Below are 25,196 nucleotides of genomic sequence, written 5' to 3' on the forward strand. Positions count from 1 at the left end.
GTAGGCCCTAACAGTTTGCGGGCACTGCTTGTCGCCATTATAAATGAATGTATTGTTTACTGTTGTGTTGCGTAGTGGCTTTCCGAAGAAAAAATGGTTTACCCCACCATGATTTACATGCTAAAATCGACTCTGGTTACAGCCTTATTTTAAACGTATTTAAAAATATATATATCGATCTACATACAATACCCCATAATGACAAAGCAAAAACAGTGTTGACATTTTTGCAAATTTATTATAGATAAAATCTGAAATACCTTATGTAAATAAGTATTCAGACCCTTTGCTATGAGACTCGAAATTGAGCTCAGGTACATCTGGTTTCCATTGATCATACTTGAGATGTTTCTACAACTTGATTGGAGTCCACCTGTAGTAAATTCAATTGATTGGACATGATTTGGAAAGGCACACACCTGTCTAAGGTCCCACAGTTGACAGTGCAAGTCAGAGCAAAAACCAAGCCATGAGGTTGAAGAAATTGTCTGTAGAGCTCCGAGACAGGATTGTGTCGAGGCACACATCTGGGGAAGGGTACCAAAACATTTCTGCAGTGGCCTCCATCATTCTTAAATGGAAGAAGTTTGGAACAACCAAGACTCTTCCTAGAGCTGGCTGCCCGGCCAAACTGAGCAATTGGGGGAGAAGGGCCTTGGTCAGGGAGGTGACCAAGAACTGGATGGTCACTGACAGAGCTCCAGAGTTCCTCTGTGGAGATGGGAGAACCTTCCAGAAGGACAACCATCTCTGCAGCTCTCCACCAATCAGGCCTTTATGGTAGAGTGGCCAGACGGAAGCTACTCCTCAGGAAAAGGCACATGACAGCCCGCTTGGATTTTGCCAAAAGTCACCTAAAAGGACTCAGACCATGAGAAACAAGATTCTCTGGTCTGATGAAATCAAGATTGAACTGTTTGGCCTGAATTCCAAGCATCACATCTGGAGGAGTTCCTGGCACAATCCCTAAGGTGAAGTATAGTGGTGGCAACATCATGCTGTGGGGATGTTTTTCAGCGGCAGGGACTGGGAGACTAGTCAGGATCGAGGGAAAGATGAACGGCGCAAAGTACAGAGAGATCCTTGATGAAAACCTTCAGAGTGCTCAGGACCTCAGACTGGGGTGAAGGTTCACCTTCCAACAGGACAACAACTCTAAGCACACAGCCAAAACAACGCAGGAATGTACTTGAGTGGCCCAGCCAGAACCTAGACTTGAACCTGATCAAACATTTCTGGAGAGACCGGAAAATAGCTGTGCAGCTACGCTCCCCATCCAACCTGACAGAGCTTGAGAGGATCTGCACAGAAGAATGGGAGAAACTCCTCAAATACACGTGTGCCAAGCTTGTAGCGTCATACCCAAGAAGACTCGAGGCTGTAATCATTGCGAAAGGTGCTTCAACAAAGTACTGAGTAAAGAGTCTGAGTACTCATGTAATTGTATTATTTAAGTTTTCTAAATTTGTAAAAACCTGTTTTTGCTTGTTCATTATGGGGTGTAGTATGTAGATTGAGGGGGAAAAACGATTGACTCAATTTTAGAATAAGGCTGTAATGTAACAAAATGTGAAAAGTTGAGGGGTCTGAATACTTTCCGAATGCACTGTACACAGTGGACTGTACAGACTTACCTATAGAGTGTGCACCCATAAAATGTGGTATCAGCTAGGATTTTTTGGTGGGAACCAGGTTACCAAGATTTACCACCCAAACCCATCCCCTATTTGACTACAAATATCAGTGTGTAAAAATGTATTTAAAAAATATGGCAGCGTTAGCTAACGAGAGTTGGAGCCAACATGTTTTCAGCACTTTTTTCCCTTGACTGATCAAAACTCATTTGCTCTTGCTCTCTCTTGTCTCTCTGTGGCAGACATAGTTAGCAATATGTTTGGAACGTCAAATCGCAGTACATATAGAATTGTGAGGATCGCTCACAATCCTCAGAGCCCTTGTGAGACCATATGCTGACACATGCACATTTGTGGCCTGCTGGAGGTCATTTTGGAGGGCTCCTCCTTGCACAAAGGCGGAGGTAGCGGTCCTGCTGCTGGGTTGTTGCCCTCCTACGGCCTCCTCCACATTTACATTTAAGTCATTTAGCAGACGCTCTTATCCAGAGCGACTTACAAATTGGTGCATTCACCTTATGATATCCAGTGGAACAACCACTTTACAATAGTGCATCTAACTATTTTAAGGGGGAGGGGGGGGTTAGAAGGATTACTTTATCCTATCCTAGGTATTCCTTAAAGAGGTGGGGTTTCAGGTGTCTCCGGAAGGTGGTGATTGACTCCGCTGACCTGGCGTCGTGAGGGAGTTTGTTCCACCATTGGGGTGCCAGAGCAGCGAACAGTTTTGACTGGGCTGAGCGGGAACTGTACTTCCTCAGAGGTAGGGAGGCGAGCAGGCCAGAGGTGGATGAACGCAGTGCCCTTGTTTGGGTGTAGGGCCTGATCAGAGCCTGAAGGTACGGAGGTGCCGTTCCCCTCACAGCTCCGTAGGCAAGCACCATGGTCTTGTAGCGGATGCGAGCTTCAACTGGAAGCCAGTGGAGAGAGCGGAGGAGCGGGGTGACGTGAGAGAACTTGGGAAGGTTGAACACCAGACGGGCTGCGGCGTTCTGGATGAGTTGTAGGGGTTTAATAGCACAGGCAGGGAGCCCAGCCAACAGCGAGTTGCAGTAATCCAGACGGGAGATGACAAGTGCCTGGATTAGGACCTGCGCCGCTTCCTGTGTGAGGCAGGGTCGTACTCTGCGAATGTTGTAGAGCATGAACCTACAGGAACGGGTCACCGCCTTGATGTGAGTTGAGAACGACAGGGTGTTGTCCAGGATCACGCCAAGGTTCTTAGCACTCTGGGAGGAGGACACAATGGAGTTGTCAACCGTGATGGCGAGATCATGGAACGGGCAGTCCTTCCCCGGGAGGAAGAGCAGCTCCGTCTTGCCGAGGTTCAGCTTGAGGTGGTGATCCGTCATCCACACTGATATGTCTGCCAGACATGCAGAGATGCGATTCGCCACCTGGTTATCAGAGGGGGGAAAGGAGAAGATTAATTGTGTGTCGTCTGCATAGCAATGATAGGAGAGACCATGTGAGGATATGACAGAGCCAAGTGACTTGGTGTATAGCGAGAATAGGAGAGGGCCTAGAACAGAGCCCTGGGGGACACCAGTGGTGAGAGCACGTGGTGCGGAGACAGATTCTCGCCACGCCACCTGGTAGGAGCGACCTGTCAGGTAGGACGCAATCCAAGCGTGGGCCGCGCCGGAGATGCCCAGCTCGGAGAGGGTGGAGAGGAGGATCTGATGGTTCACAGTATCAAAGGCAGCCGATAGGTCTAGAAGGATGAGAGCAGAGGAGAGAGAGTTAGCTTTAGCAGTGCGGAGCGCCTCCGTGACACAGAGAAGAGCAGTCTCAGTTGAATGACTAGTCTTGAAACCTGACTGATTTGGATCAAGAAGGTCATTCTGAGAGAGATAGCAGGAGAGCTGGCCAAGGACGGCACGTTCAAGAGTTTTGGAGAGAAAAGAAAGAAGGGATACTGGTCTGTAGTTGTTGACATCGGAGGGATCGAGTGTAGGTTTTTTCAGAAGGGGTGCAACTCTCGCTCTCTTGAAGACGGAAGGGACGTAGCCAGCGGTCAAGGATGAGTTGATGAGCGAGGTGAGGTAAGGGAGAAGGTCTCCGGAAATGGTCTGGAGAAGAGAGGAGGGGATAGGGTCAAGCGGGCAGGTTGTTGGGCGGCCGGCCGTCACAAGACGCGAGATTTCATCTGGAGAGAGAGGGGAGAAAGAGGTCAAAGCACAGGGTAGGGCAGTGTGAGCAGAACCAGCGGTGTCGTTTGACTTAGCAAACGAGGATCGGATGTCGTCGACCTTTTTTTCAAAATGGTTGACGAAGTCATCTGCAGAGAGGGAGGAGGGGGGAGGAGGGGGAGGAGGATTCAGGAGGGAGGAGAAGGTGGCAAAGAGCTTCCTAGGGTTAGAGGCAGATGCTTGGAATTTAGAGTGGTAGAAAGTGGCTTTAGCAGCAGAGACAGAAGAGGAGAATGTAGAGAGGAGGGAGTGAAAGGATGCCAGGTCCGCAGGGAGGCGAGTTTTCCTCCATTTCCGCTCGGCTGCCCGGAGCCCTGTTCTGTGAGCTCGCAGTGAGTCGTCGAGCCACGGAGCAGGAGGGGAGGACCGAGCCGGCCTGGAGGATAGGGGACATAGAGAGTCAAAGGATGCAGAAAGGGAGGAGAGGAGGGTTGAGGAGGCAGAATCAGGAGATAGGTTGGAGAAGGTTTGAGCAGAGGGAAGAGATGATAGGATGGAAGAGGAGAGAGTAGCGGGGGAGAGAGAGCGAAGGTTGGGACGGCGCGATACCATCCGAGTAGGGGCAGTGTGGGAAGTGTTGGATGAGAGCGAGAGGGAAAAGGATACAAGGTAGTGGTCGGAGACTTGGAGGGGAGTTGCAGTGAGATTAGTGGAAGAACAGCATCTAGTAAAGATGAGGTCAAGCGTATTGCCTGCCTTGTGAGTAGGGGGGGAAGGTGAGAGGGTGAGGTCAAAAGAGGAGAGGAGTGGAAAGAAGGAGGCAGAGAGGAATGAGTCAAAGGTAGACGTGGGGAGGTTAAAGTCACCCAGAACTGTGAGAGGTGAGCCATCCTCAGGAAAGGAACTTATCAGGGCGTCAAGCTCATCGATGAACTCTCCAAGGGAACCTGGAGGGCGATAAATGATAAGGATGTTAAGCTTGAAAGGGCTGGTAAATGTGACAGCATGGAATTCAAAGGAGGCGATAGACAGATGGGTCAGGGGAGAAAGAGAGAATGTCCACTTGGGAGAGATGAGGATCCCAGTGCCACCACCCCGCATCTCCTGATGTACTGGCCTGTCTCCTGGTAGCGCCTCCATGCTCTGGACACTACGCTGACAGACACAGCAAACCTTCTTGCCACAGCTCGCATTGATGTGCCATCCTGGATGAGCTGCACTACCTGAGCCACTTGTGTGGGTTGTAGACTCCGTCTCATGCTACCACTAGAGTGAAAGCACCGCCAGCATTCAAAAGTGACCAAAACATCAGCCAGGAAGCATAGGAACTGAGAAGTGGTCTGTGGTCACCACCTGCAGAATCACTCCTTTATTGGGGGTGTCTTGCTAATTGCCTATAATTTCCACCTTTTGTCTATTCCATTTGCACAACAGCATGTGAAATGTATTGTCAATCAGTGTTGCTTCCTAAGTGGACAGTTTGATTTCACAGAAGTGTGATTGACTTGGAGTTACATTGTGTTGTTTAAGTGTTCCCTTTATTTTTTTGAGCAGTGTACTTTTGGGTGTCCGAGAAAATGTATGGAGTAAAAGTACAACATATAAATAGTAAAGTAAAGTACAGATCTCCCAAAAAACTACTTAAGTAGAACTTTTAAGTATTTTTACACCACTGCGTGCCCCCTATTGTTGCTAGCTAAGCTTCATACGTCACCGTTTTACTTCCAATGGCTTGCGATTGGCTTGTGTGGTTGTACATAGAGTGGGCGGATAATAGCTGAGCCTATCTAGCTATACATTTATATCTGCATCGTTGCGCCACATAACAAGGCGAAATCAGCTAACTACAATGCTAGGAAAAAAGGATTCATAAAGGACCTATATCTATAAGGTTATCACCATGGAGTCCTACGATATAATAGCAAATCAGCCTGTGGTTATTGATAATGTAAGTAGCCAACATCATTGGTAAATGTAACGGTAACTAAGGTAACCGAAAAGTCGCTAACGTTAGTTTGCTTTTCAATGGGTGGTGGTCGTTGTCTTGTTTATAGCTCAAGTTAGTTAGCTAGCTGATTAGCCTGTAGTATGCTTTTGCAAACCCTCTTATTGTCTAGAATAGATGGTTAGCTAACAAGATTAGCTAGCTAAAGCCACAGAGATCAAATATCTTTGCTAAAGCCACTGACTAGCTTTGCGACTCAGTCAGTAGCTAGTTAGCTACCTGCCATAGCATTGTGAGACGGGAAGGGTGATGACCAAGGCTAACAACAAGCTAACGTTAGATGGTTGCATCCCCAACCAATCCATCCCAATGCAGTATGCTAACTATGGGTAGCTCACAGAGTAAAACAATGTATCTTACTTTTCAACTAGTTAGGTTAGTTTGCTAGCTAGCTATAAATAAGAAGTCTAGCCAACGTCAATTATGAAAGAAAGGACGAGTTAGGAAACTAGCGCATCATCTAACGTTAGGCTAGATTATTAACAGCCTTTCTCTTCAGGCTACTTGATAGCAGCATCATTGTGAAATAAAATAAAGAATAATTTACTTATGCATCATTGTGTTGCTGATCGTAATTAATGCAAGGCATTAGAGTACAAGAATTAAGGAATAGCATATTTTTACTACTGATATTGGGGTCTGATCCAGTAGTTTACAATAGGCCAGTGCTGCCCCTCAGCGCTGTCTCATGACTACTGACTGATATCACTGTACAAACAGGATGAACAGATGGGGCCAGAGACGCCCTCAGTCCCTATAATAAATTAGTTAATACATGTAGCCGACGTTGCATGGACCTACATTTTCTTACTTTCTCTTTCAGGGCTCCGGTGTTGTTAAAGCTGGTTTTGCAGGAGACCAGATCCCCAAATACTGCTTCCCAAACTAGTAAGATCAAACACTACAGCCATCTCAACACTATAATATTAAATACTTAAATGTATTTGACTGAAATGCTTTGTTTGAATGAAAAGAGTATGTAAAATGATACATGTGTTTACCTTCTAGTGTGGGTCGTCCAAAGCATGTTCGGGTGATGGCAGGTGCTCTGGAAGGAGATCTCTTCATTGGCCCAAAAGCAGAGGTACAGTGCTCTACTAAGACCGATGCCTCTGGCCCTGTGTCACTGATAATGTAAAGGGCTTTATGGGCCTGTATGCCTATAGGTAGGCTGTTATTAACACTAAATCTGTATTTTTAAACAAAATATAGTACTTTGGCTGCTATTCCCAAGACTTTATCTCTCCATGTGGTTGTAGGAACACAGGGGGCTCCTGTCTGTGCGGTACCCAATGGAGCACGGTATTGTGAAGGACTGGAATGACATGGAGCGCATCTGGCAATATGTGTACTCTAAGGAGCAACTACAGACCTTCTCTGAAGAGGTATTTTTCTCTGGTTTCTGTGACACTTATTATGGATACTTTTAATTTGATCATGAGAGCTGGTGTTCTCTCTCAGGGCTTCTTGAAGTGAATATGAATTTGATTGTGTTTTTTTTACTGTCTCACTGCATTGACTTTCTTTTGCATTTCTCCTAATGTCCTTTAGCATCCTGTGCTGCTGACAGAGGCCCCCTTGAACCCAAGTAGAAACCGGGAGCGTGCAGCAGAGGTGTTCTTTGAGACCTTCAATGTACCAGCGCTCTTCATCTCCATGCAGGCAGTATTAAGCTTGTGAGTTTGTTTTTCCTCTAGATATCTTGTCTCTTGTTTGCCAGCCTTATGTTGGGCATACCAATACATTAAAAGATTTCACTCCCAGAGGAGGTAAATGGTCATCACTAGTTATCACAGCCATATAGGTCATAAAACCCCTCCTATGGCTGTGGTAGCTAGTGACAACTAAGGAAACCCCAGGTTAATATGACATGTAATGCATTAGTAACTGTAGCGATGTGAAAATGATCATTAGCCAAAACAACCGTTTTGAATGTCTCTTTGGATATTGCAGATATGCCACAGGCCGGACAACAGGAGTGGTGCTGGATGCTGGTGATGGGGTAACCCATGCTGTGCCCATCTATGAAGGCTTTGCCATCCCTCACTCTATCATGCGGGTGGACATTGCTGGACGTGATGTCTCACGCTACCTACGCCTGCTAATGCGCAAGGAAGGCTATGACTTCCACACCTCAGCTGAGTTTGAGGTTGTGCGCACTATCAAAGAGGTACGGATGAGGAAATTGTTGTATTTTTGATGGGATCAAGGCAAATAGTTGTATAAATCTTCAAGACACTATCAGTCCTGTTATTTGTTTCATTCTTTGTCCTTGACGCCTGTCACCCTAATTGTTTACCTCTGCAGAGAGCATGCTACCTCTCACTGAACCCACAAAAAGATGAGACCTTGGAGACTGAGAAGGTGCAGTACACTCTTCCTGATGGCAGCACATTGGATGTGAGTCATGTTAGATACATTCTCAAAATGTTTAAGATTGTGTTCTGGAAGTTAAATATTACTACTTACTTTGACATTAACATATAAGCTGTTGTATTTTACTGAAGAATTGACAGCTTGTTATCCCCTGTGTAGATTGGTCCTGCTCGGTTCCGAGCCCCAGAGCTCCTCTTCCGTCCAGACCTGATAGGGGACGAGAGTGAAGGAATCCACGAAGTTCTTGCTTTTGCCATCCAGAAGTCCGACATGGACCTGCGACGTACACTCTTTTCCAACATTGTTCTCTCTGGGGGCTCCACACTCCTCAAAGGTATGGACTAGAGTCCTGTCCCACCAATTACATATTGAAGACTGTAGCAAACAAACTCCACTGCTTCAGCATTGGCTAATTGTATTACTCTCCCTGTTTACAATTCTTTTTTTTCTGTCCCAAAGGTTTTGGTGACCGGTTGTTAAGTGAAGTAAAAAAGTTGGCACCTAAAGATGTGAAAATAAAGGTATTTGCTGCCTTAACCTTGGCGCCGTATTTACCTATGTATGCGCACTGAGCAGCAATTTCAATGTATGTTTAATGTTGGTGCAACATATTTCTGAACTAGTTGTGCTGTTTCACAGCCAGTTTATTTCCCTGTTTTACTCTGTTAGATCTCTGCACCTCAAGAACGACTCTACTCCACGTGGATAGGGTAAGTAACGTCATGTGATCAGCCACACTCAGATTAAACATTAGTCTGTTTCCAGAGTAATGGACAGTAATGATCCTCTGTTGTATGCTTTAAGGGGCTCCATCCTTGCGTCACTGGACACCTTCAAGAAGATGTGGGTTTCAAAGAAGGAGTATGAGGAAGACCGAGCACGTGCCATCCATCGGAAGACCTTCTGAAGAGACTGGCGGTGCTCCTATTCTGCCACAAAAAAAATCCACCACACCCCCTGATGGGGAGAGCCCATGACTCCCTATGGCATGCCATCTACTGACTCCCCTACACGCCATATGACGGGGAAACTGGCTAGGACTGGCAAAGTGTTGACCAGCATTTACCAGACAGACCCAGAACCTGCCCCAATGACAAGGCTTTAAGTTGCATCTCTTGATATTGTGGATTTTTTGTTTTTTTTGTTTAACACATTCAAGGCTAAGTTGCATTGCTTTATTCAAATTCTGTATTCTGTGTGTTATGCCCCATAAAATCCATCACTTAAATGACAATGAAGGTGAACGTTCTGCTTTACTTTGATAGATTCAATTAAGACTTTTTTTTTTACCTTTGGGCGTTGTTACTGTGGCACATTAAACAGTGTGCAAATATACCTTAAGAACTAGTTAAAGTTGTCTCCTTATTTCCCACAGTCTGAATGGAGACAGTTTAAAGGAAATGTTAAAATATGACCCAGTGTACTATAACTTACACCGACTCCATTTAAAAGTGTTGCTTCATATTCAACTGTTGAAAGATGACACTGATGGATAATTTTTTTTTACAGATGTTGCAATTTGAGGAGAACTTTCCCTTATTTCAAACCCAAGTGGATCTAAATTGTATTAAATATTTGATTGGTTCATCATTTAACTCAACATTGTAAGGGGACTAATATTAAATCTTGAGTGGACCATATGAGTTAATAGCACTGTCACATTCGAGAATATTATCCAAACTGGTATGGTTTACTTCCTCTAATCTGAACTTTTAAACTGCACCAAAAGGTATGCTGACATGATAATGGATTGGTTGTCATGTTTTCTGCTGGATATTTGCAATCTAAACCGAATTGGAATTACTGACTTCATTTTATATCAAAATATGTATATTTTTGTTTCAAGAGGAACCGTGTGACCATATCCTGCTCGTATAATGACTCCTTCAAGCAAATACTAACACTAAAATTAACAGTATTGCTGAAAGAAAAATGTGTTTCATTACAATAAATTTGTGCACTCTGCTATGTGGTTATTTTTGTTGTGCTGAATACATTATCAACACTGATGTAACTTAAGATTTTGAATAAAATTCTCACTGCAGATCCTCTCAAGCTCTGTCAGGTTGAATGGGGAGCTCTCCAGAGATGTTCGATCGGGAGCAAGTCTGGGCTCTGGCTGGGCAACTCAAGGATATTCAGAGACTTGTCCCGAAGCCACTCCTGCGTTGTCTTGGTTGTATGCTTAGGGTCGTTGTCCTGTTAGAAGGTGAACCTTCGCCACAGTCTGAGCTCTGGAGCAGGTTGTCATCAAGGATCTCTCTGTACTTTGCTCAATTAATCTTTCCCTCGATCCTGACTAGTCTCCCAGTCCCTACCGCTGAAAAACATCCCCACAGCATGATGCTGCCACCACCATGCTTCACCGTAGGGATGGTGCCAAGTTTCATGCAGACGTGACGCTTGGCATTCAGACCAGAGAGTCTTGTTTCTCATGGTCAGAGTCCTTCAGATGCCTTTTGGCAAACTCCGAGCGGGCTGTCATGTGCTTTTTACTGCGTGACTACCACAGAATGCTGTGGTAGTCATGCTGGTTAAGCGTGCCTTGAATTCTAAATAAATTACAGACAGGGTCACCAGCAAAGCACCCCCATACCATACTTTATTTAACTAGGCAAGTCAGCTAAGAACAAGTTCTTATTTACAATGATGGCCTACCCGGGAACAGTGGGTTAACTGCCTTGTTCAGGGGCAGAATGACAGATTTTTACCTTGTCAGCTCAGGGATTCGATCAAGCAACATTTTGGTTACAGGCCCAACGCTCTAACCACTAGGCTACCTGCCGCCTCAATGCTTTACGGTCGGAAATACACATAAGGAGATCATCCGTTCACCTACTCTGTCTCACAAACACACGGCGGTTGGAACTAAAAATATCAAATTTGGACTCCAGACCAAAGGACAAATTTCCACCGGTCTCATGTCCATTGCGCGTGTTTCTTGTTCAAAGCAAGTCTCTTCTTATTGGTGTCCTTTGTAGTGGTTTCTTTGCAGCAATTTGACCACGAAGGCCCGATTCACACAGTCTCCTCTGAACAGTTGATGTTGAGATGTGTCTGTTACTTGAACTCTGAAGCATTTATTTGGGCTGCAATTTCTGAGGCTGATAACTCTAAACATATCCTCTTCAGCAGAGGTAACTCTGGGTCTTCCATTCCTGTGGCGGTCCTCATGAGAGCCAGTTTTAAGCATAGCTCTTGATGGTTTTTGAGACTGCACTTGAAAAAGAACGATTCAAAATTCTTGACATTTTCCTTATTGATTGACCATAATGATGTAAAGTAATGATGGACTGTTGTTTCTCTTTGCTTATTTGAGCTGTTCTTGCCATAATATGGACTTGGTCTTTTGACAAATATGGCTATCTTCTGAATACCACCCCTACCTTGTCACAGCACAAATGATTGGCTCAAATGCATTAAGGAAAGAAATTCCACAAATTAACTTTTAAGAAGGCACACCTGTTAATTGAAATGCATTCTACCTCATGAAGCAGGTTGAAAGAATGCCAAGAGTGTGCAAAGCTGTCATCAAGGCAAAGGGTGGCTACTTTGAAGAATCAAAAATATATTTTGATTTGTTTAGCACTTTTTTGGTTACTACATGATTCCATGTGCTATTTCATAGTTTTGATGTCTTCACTATTATTCTACAATGTAGAAATTAGTAAAAAATAAAGCAAAACCTTTGAGTAGGTGTCCAAGATTTTTACTGGTACAGTATATAAACAAAAAAAGAAAGTCCCTTTTTCAGGACCCTGTCTTCCAAAGATAATTAGTAAAAATCCAAATAACTTCACAGATCTTCATTGTAAAGGGTTAAAACACTGTTTCCCATGCTTGTTCAATGAACAATTAATGAACATGCACCTGTGAAATAACAGCTTACAGACGGTAGGCAATTAAGATCACAGTTATGAAAACTTAGGACACTAAAGAGGCCTTTCTACTGATTCTGAAAAACACCAAAAGAAAGATGCCTAGGGTCCCTGCTCATCTGCGTGAACGTGCCTTATGCATGCTGCAAGGAGGCATGAAGACTGCAGATGTGGCCAGCGCAATAAAACAAAGTCAGTATCTGGCCACACCAGATACTGACTGTTACTTTTGATTTTGACCCCCCCTTTGTTCAGGGACACATTATTCAATTTCTGTTAGTCACATGTCTGTGGAACTTGTTCAGTTTATGTCTCAGTTGTTGAATCTTGTTATGTTCATACAAATATTTACACATGTTAAGTTTGCTGAAAATAAACGCAGTTGACAGTGAGAGGACGTTTATTTTTTTGCTGAGTATACACACACACACCGGACTCTGACATTGCTCGTTCTGATATTTCTCAATTTATTTTTGGATTGTGTATTGTTAGACTGTTGGAGCTAGAAAACAAGCATTTCTCTGCACCTGCGATAACATCTGCAAATCTGTGTAAGCAACCAATAAACATTGATTTGAAAATATTTAGGTACGGGTTATGGTAGGGACATCCCAAGGATTCTACTTAGTAACTACCATGGGTGTGTGGTCTGCAGAGTGTGTGGACAATGTGGACAGCACCAGATATACTTCATTTATTAACTAAATGAAATTATGAAAATACCCTTTTAGTGTAAGAGCTTTTTGAAAAGACTGCCTGAAATTTCTGGTGGGATAGTGTTTTGGCCTGCCTGGTGATGCAAATTAGTTAATAGGCCAATTATTGCTTGAGAAATTGCTCTTTGCTGGTAAACTATTTTTGTTTAATTTTTAACATTTTGAATTGAAAACTATCACATTAAGGAACTTAATTGTTACCCAGGAATGATTTGATATTGAGATAAAACCGGCTGCATTGGAACTTTAAAGTATTACTGACGGCACGCAGCGGCTTGTAAAACGATTGCACCCAATGATGGCCTCTGATTGGCTCACCTACTTTCTGTTTCAATATTTGATTGGTGTGAGGCTTAATGCCTAAGTAATAGGCCCATTCCATTGGTTGGTTGGTTGGAGTTAACCAATGTTCAAGGTTGTCTTCTTGCTGTTTCGTCAAACTGTCAAGTCTGCTAGCTAGCTACCTCTGGAGCATCCTTCTGGGGCTCATTGTTCTAGAATTAGTATTAAAGCTTATTACTAAGAATGAGAAGAGTTACTGTTTTTGTGAACGGGACGTCCAAAAATGGCAAGGTGCGTAAAGTTAGTTTAGCTATTGAGCTAACGTTAGCTAGCTAGCTAATTTAATACAGCCTCATCTTCGACGCAACTAAGCCACTAACGTTAACAGCCAAATGTCCAAACAAACTGGTTTAGTTGCATCGAAGTTATGCGGCCCATAATTTGTGTAGCTAGCTAACGTCAGTGGTGGAAAAAGTACTCAATTGTCATACTTGAGTAAAAGTAAAGATACCTTAATAGAAAATTACTCAAGTTAGTCACCCAGTAAAATACTAACGTTACTTGAATAAAAGTCAAAGTACTTTGTTTTAAATATACTTAAGTATGAAACATAAAAGGACCTTATTTTACATATCAGCAAGAAATAAAAATAAAAGGTTTAATTGATACCTTGATAGGGTTAGTGTTCCCACACTGAATATCTCCATGTTGCAGCGCTTGTTTGCGGAAAACAGACAAGACAAGCGGTTACCACCTGTGCTAATTAAGCAATAAGGCCTGGGGGGGTGGTATATGGCAAAATACCATGGTTAAGGGCTGTTCTCCTGCGCAACGCGGAGTGCCTGGATACAGCCCTTAGCCATGATATATTGGCCAAATACCACAAACCCCAGATGTGCCTTATTGCTATTATAAACTGGTTACCACCGTAATTAGACCAGTATAAAGAAATGTTTTGACATAGTGGTATACGGTCTGATGTACAACGGCTGTCAGCCAATCAGCATTCAGGGTGTGAACCACCCAGTTTATAATTAGCTATATAACGTGCACCAAACACCTATGTCTAAGCGTAACTCGGGAAGTGTAGTTTCATCAGATGGGTGGTGGGGGGGCAGCCATAACTATGCAAAACACAGCATCGGGATTGTAGTTCACATGAGCCAGTCGTGGGCGAAGCTAATGGCTGAAAACTGTAGGGAGAAGGCTGAATGCCACCTAGAATTTTCTCACGAATGCCAAACCCTTCATTGAGACAGTGCCACATTTTCATTTGTTTCGAAATCAAAATGAAAGAAAAGTTGTCTTGCAAATTCAGCAGGCTCTCACTTTTAGAAGTTCCGTCTTTATTTTATTACTTATTATTATAGTTACTGCCGTCTTTGGTGTGCTTTGCACAAGCATCTTTTTCCCCAAACCTATTTATTTTTTATTAAGTCATACATAAAGTGTTAGATTGTGTGAAGTTTACTAAATGTGTAATGTGATATATTTTAACATGACTATTTTTAACTTCTTATGGCTGCAGGGGCGGTATTGAGTAGCTTGGATGAAAGGTGCACAGGGGTGCCCAGAGTAAACGGCCTGCTCCTCAGTCATAGTTGCTAATATATGCATATTATTATTAGTATTGGGTAGAAAACACTCTGAAGTTTTTAAAACTGTTTGAATTATGTCTCTGAGTATAACAGAACTCATATGGCAGGCAAAAACCTGAGAAGTTCCACTTCCTGTTTGGATTTTTTCTGAGGCTGCTAGATTTTCAACCAAGCTCCCATTGACATTACAGCGAGATATGGATGAGTTTTCACTTCCTACGGCTTTCACTAGATGTCAACAGTCAATAGAACTTTGTCTGATGACTCTAATGTGAAGAGGGGCCGAAGGAGACAGGAATGATTCACCACTGCCATGAGGTGACCACGCATTGAACAGGTGCGTTCATGTGAGAGGCAGCTCCGTTCCATCGCTCAACTGAAGTCAATGTAATTCTCCGGTTGGAACGTTATTCAAGATGTATGTTAACAACATTCTAAAGATTGATTCAGTACATCGTTTGACATGTTTCTACTGACAGTTACGGAACTTTTGGACATTTTGTCACGTTGTAGTGGACACACTTTGTGACTTTGGAATTGTTTACCAAACGCGCTAACCAAAGTAGCTAATTGGACATAAATAACGGACATTATCGAACAAATCAAGCATTTATTGTGGACCTGGGATTCCTAGGACTGCATTCTGATGAAGTTCATCAAAGGTAAGGAAACATTTATGTATTTTCTGGTTTCTGTTGACTCCAACATGGCGGCTAATTTGGCTATTGTTCTGACCGCAGTCTCAGATTATTGCATGGTTTGCTTTTTCTATAAAGTTTTTGAAATCTGACAAAGCGGTTGCATTAAGGAGAGGTATATCTATAATTCCATGTGTATAACTTGTATTATCATCTACATTTATGATGAGTATTTCTGTTGAAACGATGTGGCTATGCAAAATCACTTGATTTTTTTGGAACTAGTGAATGTAACGCGCCAATGTAAACTCAGATTTTTTTTATATAATTAGAACTTTATCAAACAAAACAAGCATGTATTGTGTAACATGAAGTCCTACGAGTGTCATCTGATGAAGATCATCAAAAGTTAGTGATTCATTTTCTCTTTCTGCTTTTTATGACTGCTATCTTTCGCTGGAAAAATGGCTGTGCTTATTGTGGTTTGGTGGTGACCTAACATAATCGTTTGTAGTGCTTTCGCTGAAAAGCATATTTGAAATCGGACACTTTGGTGGGATTAACAACAAGATTACCTTTAAAATGATATAAGACACATGTATGTTTGAGGAATTTTAATTATGAGATTTCTGTTGTTTGAATTTGACGCCCTGCACTTTCACTGGCTGTTGTCATATCGATCCCGTTAGCGGGATTGCAGCCATAAGAAGTTTAACACACAAAATAAAAATGTTTATTAATAAAATATTTCATCCATTGTCTACCTCAAATGAAGGGGATGATGACTCTTTGCAAGATGGAGGGAATCTGATTTCATTGGTCCTTAACTCACGGCTTAGTAATTTCATTCAATTTCATTCGGAGTAAGTGGAGTTAGGCTGCCCCAGAGCAGGTTAGTTCTGAAGGATTCGTTGCCATAGAAATTTACCTGACCAAAAGGTGAGCCACTTTCGTATGACCAGTTATCCCGAGTTGAACTCAGAGTTGACTAAAGTTAAGTCGCTAACTCCTGGCAGTCTTTGTAGTTTTGAACTTTGTTGTTGTTATTATTGTTGTTATCTGTCTATAAGCAGTGCTCTAGCTGTGTGTCATCATGTCATATTGCTGAGTCTATCTTTAAGTTAGCAAGAAATAATGGGTTTGCCCAAATCAGTCTTTTGTGACAATAACTGTTTTCCTTTATTAGGTTGTAGCTGTGTATGGGACCTTGACTGACCTGTTATCTGTAGCAACCAATAAGTTGGGAATCAGAGCCTGTAATTTATACAATGGAAAAGGTGGTCTTATAGATGACATAGCGCTCATCAGGTATTGTTAACTTCCTTCAACACTTTGTAGTTTCATGCACTTGGAAGGTCCTTACTCCTGCCAATATTGCGTATTCATTTCTCTACAATTTCTTCTTATTATAGGGATGATGATGTTTTGTATGTCTCAGAGGGAGACCCCTTTTTTGGTGAGTTTGTGTCCTCTAATTCTTTCCTTGCAAACCATTTGGTTTGAGTTATCCCTCTGAATACTGTTATTATCTTAGACCCACAGAATGATGTCAGGGCTAGAGACGATCGGCCTGGGGCACACACCGATTGGCTGACGCTTAATATTGGAGGGCGTCTCTTCACCACCACACGGTAAGCAATGGAGGAGTTATTTCCATGGTCTATGAACATCAGAAGTCACAAATGAACATCTCTCTCAGTATTATTGCCATCCACTTTATCCTTTGGGCACTTCTTTCCTCACAAACTGATCTTTTTTTACAGGAGCACCTTGGTCAGCAAGGAGCCAGAGAGCATGCTTGCTCACATGTTTCGGGAGAAAGGTACAAATAATTAAGTCTGTCACATCTACCACTAACCCTGCTACCTTTTCTTTTGTGATTTACACATAATGATGTCCCCTCTATCCTTGCTCTGCAGCTGTATGGGGTAACAAGCAGGATGAATGTGGGGCTTACCTGATTGATCGCAGCCCAGAATACTTCGAGCCTATTCTTAATTACCTGCGACATGGCCAGCTCATTATCAATGAAGGAATCAATTTACTTGGTATGTATGGCATTTACAGCCAGAACTTTCATTACCTTTATTCTATGATACTGCTCACAGATGAATGAGAACACTTCAGTTGTGCATGTTGAATACAGTATTTAGATTTCTGAAATCTTGACAATTATTATATTAGCTCAAATCAGTAAATTAAATGTGAATTTCAGGGGTTTTGGAGGAGGCCCGTTTCTTTGGAATTGAGCAGCTTGCTGAGCAGTTGGAAGTAGCAATAAAGGTGAAGAACTCAAGCTACATATTTCAAATGATTTATTACATTTCAACACAGCATATTGATCCATGTCACCCCATGCTTTTCTCCAGAATAACCAGACACCTGAGGACCACTCTCCCATCTCTCGCAAGGAGTTTGTTCGGTTTCTGCTGGCTACACCCACCAAATCAGAGCTCCGCTGTCAGGTAAAACGCAACACATTTGCAACAAGGACAACGCACTGTTGAACATTAGATGCAGTCTAACTAACATGACACGTGAACCTGACAAATAATACATTTATCCACAAGGGACTTAATTTCAGTGGTGCTGATCTCTCTCGCCTCGACTTGCGCTACATCAACTTCAAGATGGCCAACCTGAGTCGCTGCAACCTGACGCATGCCAATCTATGCTCTTCAAACCTGGAGCGCGCTGACCTGTCTGGGGCCAACCTCGATGTGAGCCCATAGCTCCTTCACTAGCCTATGAAACCTACCCGTTACACCGTGTCAACATTTCAGAAGTGAGCAGTATTTTGTACGGACTGATTTTGTCTTTCTGTTTTAGGGTGCTAACTTGCAGGGTGTGAAGATGCTCTGTTCAAATGCTGAGGGGGCGTCTCTCAAAGGATGCAATTTTGAGGACCCATCTGGACTCAAGGCCAACTTAGAGGGTAAGCTTTCTAATTGATTTGTATGATAAGAGGAATGAGAAATATGGAACCGATAACACTTGTATAACCTTTGGTGTTGAACATCTAATTTCTGTCTTATTAGGTGCCAATCTGAAAGGGGTTGACATGGAGGGAAGTCAGATGACCGGAATTAACCTGCGTGTGGCCACTCTCAAAAATGCTAAGCTGAAGAACTGTAACCTGCGGGGTGCCACTTTGGCAGGAACCGATCTTGAGGTAAGCTGAGGGCATTTAAGAGGATTAATCTTGAGACAAAAAAATTAAGTCAAATAGAATTAGACTACTCTTGTAATCATTTTAAGTTTGTTGTTAAAGGTTTGTCAGTTAGATACCATTAAGTTGTATATCCTAAAATAACTGTATTATTACAGTTTTATTACCATGACATCTAAGGTTAGTACCAAGAATAATGACTGTGGTTAGTACCAAGAATACTGACTGTTGAGTTTCGTTTTACTCCTCACAGAACTGTGATCTGTCTGGCTGTGACCTACAAGAGGCCAACTTGAGAGGGTCCAACGTGAAGGGGGCCATTTTTGAAGAGATGCTGACTGCATTGCACATGTCTCAGAGTGTTAGATAACTCTCCTGCACATTCCACCTGGGTTCAGGCTGGTTAATCTCATGGATGCCTGGCAAAGGTCTTCATTTGCCAGCCAATCCCACCCACCCCTATTTTCAAGCTTCTTGGACCCTTGTGCAATACAGGTAGTTTTATGCACATCCCTGGCATTCCAGCTCATATACTAGCTTTAAATAATTTGCACTAGAGCACATTCAGGGATATTTGTTTCTGTTATGTAGTGGACGCTTTTACCTGCCTTTCCTTATTTATCCCCAAAACCAAAATATTTCATGTATGTTTACTATTATGTCTGGATTCAATCCTACCTTATTACTATTGTTTTTAAATTCTAGATGTATACACACTTGATTATTTAACGCAACATCTCTGAAAGTCAAAGATTATTAAACTAGTAAGTGCATGAAGGTTTAAAGTAACAATATAAGGGCATGATGGGACTGTACATTCTTATCAATGTACTTAGTTTTATGCCAGATATGCTTTATGATTAGGATAATGTTTTTTTTTTCTAAGCCAAAGCCATACTGTAGCATGATAAAAATGGCAAAAGAGTTTGCTGTTATTGCACCACCTAATTATGCTGTGGATTTCATTTTTCTTATAATACTGTGGCTGTTGAAACAGAATTTCAAGAATGCAATGTACTCTTCCTTGATAATCACTGAAGTCAAAAGCTGCCTCTTGTGTTGTTTGGTGTTCTCTGTCAATCTACCTCCTTATTTTTTACCGCTTTCTGATTTATATCTAGTTGCATGCATTTCATGGTGGTTTTTGCCTCTTGTTGTATGAAAACCATTATTCATCATATCCAAATATGATAAGCAAATAATCAAAGTGAATAAGATATTTTTTAATAGTGTTACTGTCATGTTCAAGCTTGTGGATCACCTACTTGTACGAGGAAGATGGTTGTATAACAACACTCACATCACAATGAATTGCATATAATTCAATCATGTTTTGAAGTTATACTTTGCACAAATCTGTCTTAAATTAAACATTTTGTTCACTAACTTCTGTTTTACTTACTCGCAGGACACCAAAAAGTTGAATGTGGTGCTTGTAGTGTTTTTTTTAAATTTATTTTTTGTTTTTTCCAGTGCTTACAAAACTTGTGTGTTTTATAAGGATAGCAAAACATTATCACTGCTGGACTGTGATTTTAACAATCTCAGTTTGTTTAAGATTTTTTTTGCATGTTTAAAGACTGTATTTTACCAGTCTAAGACTGCAGAATTGTTTTCTAGGTGTAGCTGAAACCTTTTTGAGATGCAATATTCTCTCTCTATACTCTATTCCACAGTAGGTACTCTTTTGTCGTGATAATGAAGGCAATCATAAAGAATATTGCACCTTGAGTGTGGAGATCGTCAGTATCAAGACCTTGTAGAAAAGAACAATGGTTATTTATTTTGATATAACATATTGAAGAAATATGGAATGAAAGTTAGTTCAAGACTGGGGTGTTTCTCTTCCTCCCCTGTCTATAATTATTGCACAAAAATGTATTTCAATAAACAAAAGCCACTGTGTAATTACAAATGAAATACTGTTTTCTTTTCACTAACTTCCCAGAAGAACACAAAGACCATGTGCCTAATTCATTTTATCGTTGCTGCTGTAAAAGTGCACAATCATTCCCAAAGTGTTAAGCTTTTAAAAGGCTATTTGTGGTGCCTGAATTGGAGGTGCTTAAAGCTGCTCTGTAATATATTTTTGAGTGGAGCCTTTTACTGTAATCCACTTCGTGTCCTCCTGCAGCAGTGATGGAACTGGTGGGTGTGGCACATGGGAACTAAGCTGCCTATAAAACCTCAGACACCTGAGTTGCTTACCTAAAGTAATAAGGCTGACTTTGCAGAATGGAAGAGAAAAAGGTCTTGTTGCTGCTGCTTTTGGTAGCGGCTCTAGTGTCACAGGGTTGCTGTCAACATTGGTCCTATGTCTTGAACCCAGGGGGGAAAAGAGTGACTGACAGCCTGTCTGACACCCTGGACAATGTAAGTACTTTACCTATTCATAATATGGAAGCAGAAGTAGCTAGGTCTTTTACTAAAGGTTGTGATGGTAAAGTATCCAATGATGGAAGGGATGTTCCTATATTTGCATTGTAAAATCTAGTTAAAATGACAATTCTACAGATGGCTGAAGACCTTCCGAAGATAGACACATCTTGCAGTTTGTTTGGCTGTGCTGATGTCTCACCTCATCCTGAAATGTACCGACTGAGGGCATTACTTGTGAGTGACATTTACAATTTTGAATATACATTTCCCTTCAAGAAACTACCCAGAAGTTGAATATAAAGGGACATTGTGTTGGTAGTTAAATATTGCAACTTTTTTTAATGTATGTTTTTTTTCTCAATGTTTTAAACAATTTGTATCCAAATTGTAAGTAATGTTTTTCATTTGCTTTTTTCTAGGCAAACCTCGCTGACAGACAAAGTGGACTCAATAATATATAGCAAATGTATGCTAGCTAACTCTATTAAACATTGCGGTGCCATCATTGTGTTTTGTGGTGTCTTTGTTGGGTGACAATTTTTGCTAGATCGCATATTACATTGTATGGCTTTAAAACAGTGTAACACGATGTCAAAATACAATGACGGGTAGGCAATCATTGTAAATAAGAATTTGTTCTTAACTGACTTGCCTAGTTAAAAAAATAAAAAAATAAATGCCAACAAATGATTGCCAGTATGAGTTACGTTGTTGACTCTTGTAGCAAACCTTTATTTTGAAAATGTTGACAGCATGGCTTTAATGTCGAGTTCCTGTGTACACATGTTCATCACGGGTTAGTTATACAAGTCTTTGTGTACAGTCTGTGGTGGTTGTTCAAGATTATTAGCTTTGAGCCTAGAATGTCCAGATAAATAGCTAAACTCAAGCTCAGTTACTTTAGGGACACGTTTGCAGACAATCGTCCTGTTTTCGCTAGCATCTGTGTTAGCTACTTATGAGAGCTAGCTAGCTGTAGCTAACAACATTAGCTAGCTAACGTTAGCAAGGTACAGTAGTGGGACTTGGAAGCCAGCTACTGAGTGCAACGTTTCCTCTATTTTCGTGCTAGCATTACAAACTTCGGCAGACATCGAGACATAAGAAATAAAACATTTGTTTTTCAAATGCGTTGTTTCTTTTACAAGAACATAGACAACTGCACTGAAGACTGCAATGTCGTCTGGAGGCCATCAATGTAACGTTAGGTGTTGTTCCCACCAACTTGCGTCCCCCAGTGCGCACCAAACATTGGATGAAATGGACTTTGAAAGAGGTAGCTATATTTGGTACTTTCATACTCATGAACGGTTTGCCTGGTTAAATGGATCACAAAACAGATATGGAGCTGTAATGAGTGAAGTCTGAGTGATATTACAGGTATTTGGTCTGCTGCAATGGATGGAGACTTGGAGAGGGTCAAATCACTTCTCAAGAAGGGTACAGACCCTAACCTAAGAGACTCAGCCAATTACACTGCTCTGGTGAGGATGTCTCCAAAGGCAAAAATTATAATTTCACCTATATTTGGTAACACATTTTGGCTGAGTTGAACTGATCCTCCTAACTATGTGGAATGGTTGTGATTTATTTCAGCACTATGCCAGCCGCAGTGGGCATAAGTCTGTATGTAAGTTCCTTCTGGAGAGCGGGGCATGTGCCAACCCTCAGACGCCAGGTGGGGCCACTCCTCTTCACCGATCTGCCTACTGTGGACAGCTTGACGTGGTCCAGCTGTTGCTTCACCATGGGGCAGATCCCCAGCTATGTGATGGTGATGGATCCTCCCCTTTACATAAGGTGCAGTACTAGTCAATGGCTATAAAAGGAAAATAATACAAAAGCAATAACGGCAGCATTATGTTGTAAGGCAATACTGTAATTCAGGTATGAGCAACTGGTGGCCCACGGATCAATTTTCCTTTGATTTTTTTTTAAATAAATACAGTTGCAGCCAAATATATAGGCACCCTTGCACTTTACTTAAATAATTTCCTATTTCTTCTCAAATAAGTTTAAATGAAAAACAAAAACGTTTTGTCACCATACGTTGTTAATGGATTTTCAACATTTGAAGAAACAATTTTATTTTTTTATTAAAACTTAAGTTTGGGCATGGGCAAAATTATTGGCACCCCTGAGCTATTTTTTATTTAACCTTTATTTAACTAGGCAAGTCAGTTAAGAACAAATTCTTATTTACAATGATGGCCTAGGAACAGTGGGTTGAACTGTGGGCAGAATGACAGATTTTTACCTTGTTAGCTCGGGGATTTGATCTAGCAACCTTTCGGTTACTGGCCCAACGCTCTAACCACTAGGCTACCTGCCATGTTTGAGTGGTCCCTCCACCAACTATTGGACTGTTCTGGAGTGGCCAGCGAAGAGTCCAGATCTGAATCACATCCAAAACCTATGGAGTTTAAGAATTAGTTTAAGAATTAGAGCAGTTTGTTGCTGAAGAGTAGCCCACATTGCCAGTAGTACGGTGCAGCAAGCTCTTTGATGGGTACAAGAAGCATTTGTTGTCAGTTATCTTGACCAAAAGATGTGCAACCAAGTACTAGCCCCGCGGTGCCAATCATTTTGTACATGCCATTTCGTCTTAAGTTTATAATTTTTATTTAGAAAATAAAGTTGACAAAATACAATTTGTTCCGCAATGTTGCAAATCCAATAAGATGTGAAGACCAAATTTGGTTGTGCATCAGCAGTTTTTCTCTTATGTCAGTCACTGACTAATCTCGGTTACCCAGAAGTAAAATTCCCGCGAAAGTTGTGAATCGGTCCATGAGAGATTAGTCTTGACAGTCACTCAATTAGCCCATGTTTTAGATTGGTAAGTTAGTCTAGCCAGCTATTACCGGCCGGGGGGGGACTCCATTGATTTTATTTGTCACTGTCACTCAGATATGATATTAAAAACAGCAAATATGTCAAAATATGTAGAATTGCACGAAATGAGCTGGAAAACTACAATTATTTTCTCTCCTCGCCAACTAAATGTAACTTGGGGCTGGCTCTGACTGCATGTGGGGTTATGGATGTGGGAACACAGACCCGTGAGCCACTGCGGCCCATCATGAGTTCAGATCTTTTGTGGGCCCCACCCCCATCAAAGTTGCCCATCCCTGCTGTAGTTGTATCACTTACGATGGTGTGTGTTGACGAAGGGAGCAGGCTGCAGAGCAGAGCCATGAAGATGTCTGCAGACTCCTTCTCCAGTGCTGTCCCTCCCTCCGGAGCCACACAAACAAGAAGTCCCAGGTACCTTACCAGCTAGCACCAGATGGACATCTGAAGGAGCTCCTGGAACCCCCACAATAACACAGGGACACCCAGCTTAACCAAAGTCAACACAACACATTACTTATCTGGTTAACTAGAAGCTTATCAGTGAGGCAGTCACTTGAGTTCAGCTGTTTTGTGTTTGTTTTCTTAAGGTCCCCACCTAAACTGGCTGGTAAGGGATTGATGTTATCTGGTGTAGTTCTTTCTCAACCAGCAGGGGGAGCAAGTCTACCAGCAATTGGTTTACTTTGTCAACTAGCTGTTTCTGCATGTTCACACTCACAAAATGCCATGGCATGCTGATCCTGACATCCTGGCCCTGAATTTGTTAGGTCTGGATGGCCCTTGGATAACTGCAGTAGCATGCGCCTGTTTGTCTGTACTAGCTGCTTTGAGCCATAGAGCAAGTGCACGTCTGTGAAAAAGATGTACTGAAAAACTGATGGGGTTAAAAATGAATCTGGCAGTAGTTTGCTTCATGTTCTACTGTTTTTTCATAGAACGTTGTGGAACTGAAGAGGCTTTCCATATGGTGGGAGGGCATTCCATATGGTGTGAGACTGAAATGTGTATGAGTGTGTTGGGAGGAAGTAATTCTGCAGCCTATGGATTTTCCTTGGACAAAGGAAATAGCACCAGCCTCAACAAAAATAGGATTAATCAAGCAAATGAGTTGGCTTTAGTTTGACCACATACATTATATTATGAAAAATCTCTCATTTTGTCTGATCAGTTATGATGTCTAAGACTTGTATAATGTGTAAATGAATGGATTTATTGTTTCTATGTTTGGTTATGGACATGAGAGGGAAAAATTCCATCTTATGTCTGGACTTGACAGTAGCTACTTGGCCAACATCCTTGCCTTTCAATAATTAGGTAAATATATGGTTTGGAGTTAAAATATTTGCTGTCTCTCTCTTGTTAACATTCATTAAACTGAATAAAACACTCTTTATATTATTAACATCTTTATTACACATTTCACTGCACCTATCCAGTGTATGTGACAATAAAACGTATATACACTACAGTTCAAAAGTTTGGGGTCACTTAGAAATGTCCTTGTTTTTTTTATTTTTAAGAAAAGCACAATTT

The 25,196-nt window shown here is 41.9% G+C and overlaps 4 protein-coding genes across 4 annotated transcripts; all 4 read left to right on the forward strand.

The window, feature by feature from the left end:
- The first annotated feature begins 5,540 nt into the window (after nucleotides 1-5,540).
- Nucleotides 5,541-10,112, forward strand: LOC120063213 (beta-centractin-like). Its single transcript, XM_039013438.1, has 11 exons — nucleotides 5,541-5,714; nucleotides 6,595-6,659; nucleotides 6,780-6,855; nucleotides 7,031-7,156; nucleotides 7,323-7,447; nucleotides 7,725-7,941; nucleotides 8,079-8,171; nucleotides 8,307-8,481; nucleotides 8,607-8,668; nucleotides 8,817-8,857; nucleotides 8,952-10,112. Exons 1-11 carry the CDS (start codon nucleotides 5,667-5,669, stop codon nucleotides 9,052-9,054), a joined length of 1,131 nt encoding a protein of 376 aa, XP_038869366.1. The 5' UTR covers nucleotides 5,541-5,666; the 3' UTR covers nucleotides 9,055-10,112.
- Nucleotides 10,113-13,266: 3,154 nt separating this feature from the next.
- On the forward strand, nucleotides 13,267-20,319 carry LOC120062866 (BTB/POZ domain-containing protein KCTD9-like). The gene is made up of 12 exons (XM_039012934.1): nucleotides 13,267-13,314; nucleotides 16,446-16,567; nucleotides 16,672-16,715; nucleotides 16,794-16,890; nucleotides 17,023-17,081; nucleotides 17,179-17,307; nucleotides 17,475-17,542; nucleotides 17,629-17,724; nucleotides 17,830-17,979; nucleotides 18,089-18,194; nucleotides 18,298-18,431; nucleotides 18,682-20,319. Exons 1-12 carry the CDS (start codon nucleotides 13,267-13,269, stop codon nucleotides 18,796-18,798), a joined length of 1,170 nt encoding a protein of 389 aa, XP_038868862.1. The 3' UTR covers nucleotides 18,799-20,319.
- A 344-nt stretch (nucleotides 20,320-20,663) lies between these two features.
- On the forward strand, nucleotides 20,664-21,240 carry LOC120062867 (progonadoliberin-1-like). Its single transcript, XM_039012935.1, has 3 exons — nucleotides 20,664-20,805; nucleotides 20,923-21,045; nucleotides 21,227-21,240. The coding sequence occupies exons 1-3, from the start codon at nucleotides 20,664-20,666 to the stop codon at nucleotides 21,238-21,240; spliced, it is 279 nt and encodes a 92-aa protein (XP_038868863.1).
- A 273-nt stretch (nucleotides 21,241-21,513) lies between these two features.
- On the forward strand, nucleotides 21,514-25,131 carry ankrd39 (ankyrin repeat domain 39). The gene is made up of 5 exons (XM_039013439.1): nucleotides 21,514-21,603; nucleotides 21,956-22,083; nucleotides 22,188-22,291; nucleotides 22,404-22,607; nucleotides 23,988-25,131. Exons 2-5 carry the CDS (start codon nucleotides 21,984-21,986, stop codon nucleotides 24,132-24,134), a joined length of 555 nt encoding a protein of 184 aa, XP_038869367.1. The 5' UTR covers nucleotides 21,514-21,603; nucleotides 21,956-21,983; the 3' UTR covers nucleotides 24,135-25,131.
- The last annotated feature ends 65 nt before the right edge of the window (nucleotides 25,132-25,196 follow it).

This window comes from Salvelinus namaycush, chromosome 18, assembly GCF_016432855.1.
Source record: "Salvelinus namaycush isolate Seneca chromosome 18, SaNama_1.0, whole genome shotgun sequence".
Taxonomy (NCBI): Eukaryota; Metazoa; Chordata; class Actinopteri; order Salmoniformes; family Salmonidae; genus Salvelinus; species Salvelinus namaycush.

Excerpts from the sequence above, each read along its gene's own strand:
- LOC120063213 (XM_039013438.1), top strand. The coding sequence starts at position 5,667 with ATGGAGTCCTACGATATAATAGCAAATCAGCCTGTGGTTATTGATAAT. Across the intron at positions 5,715-6,594 it reads AGCCTGTGGTTATTGATAAT|GGCTCCGGTGTTGTTAAAGC; the intron begins GTAAGTAGCCAA and ends TTTCTCTTTCAG. Across the intron at positions 8,172-8,306 it reads CTGATGGCAGCACATTGGAT|ATTGGTCCTGCTCGGTTCCG; the intron begins GTGAGTCATGTT and ends TCCCCTGTGTAG.
- LOC120062866 (XM_039012934.1), top strand. The coding sequence starts at position 13,267 with ATGAGAAGAGTTACTGTTTTTGTGAACGGGACGTCCAAAAATGGCAAG. Across the intron at positions 17,543-17,628 it reads AGTTGGAAGTAGCAATAAAG|AATAACCAGACACCTGAGGA; the intron begins GTGAAGAACTCA and ends GCTTTTCTCCAG. Across the intron at positions 18,432-18,681 it reads TGGCAGGAACCGATCTTGAG|AACTGTGATCTGTCTGGCTG; the intron begins GTAAGCTGAGGG and ends TACTCCTCACAG.
- ankrd39 (XM_039013439.1), top strand. The coding sequence starts at position 21,984 with ATGTCGTCTGGAGGCCATCAATGTAACGTTAGGTGTTGTTCCCACCAA. Across the intron at positions 22,084-22,187 it reads TGAAATGGACTTTGAAAGAG|GTATTTGGTCTGCTGCAATG; the intron begins GTAGCTATATTT and ends GTGATATTACAG. Across the intron at positions 22,292-22,403 it reads CAGCCAATTACACTGCTCTG|CACTATGCCAGCCGCAGTGG; the intron begins GTGAGGATGTCT and ends GATTTATTTCAG.
- LOC120062867 (XM_039012935.1), top strand. The coding sequence starts at position 20,664 with ATGGAAGAGAAAAAGGTCTTGTTGCTGCTGCTTTTGGTAGCGGCTCTA. Across the intron at positions 20,806-20,922 it reads TGACACCCTGGACAATGTAA|TTAAAATGACAATTCTACAG; the intron begins GTACTTTACCTA and ends TGTAAAATCTAG.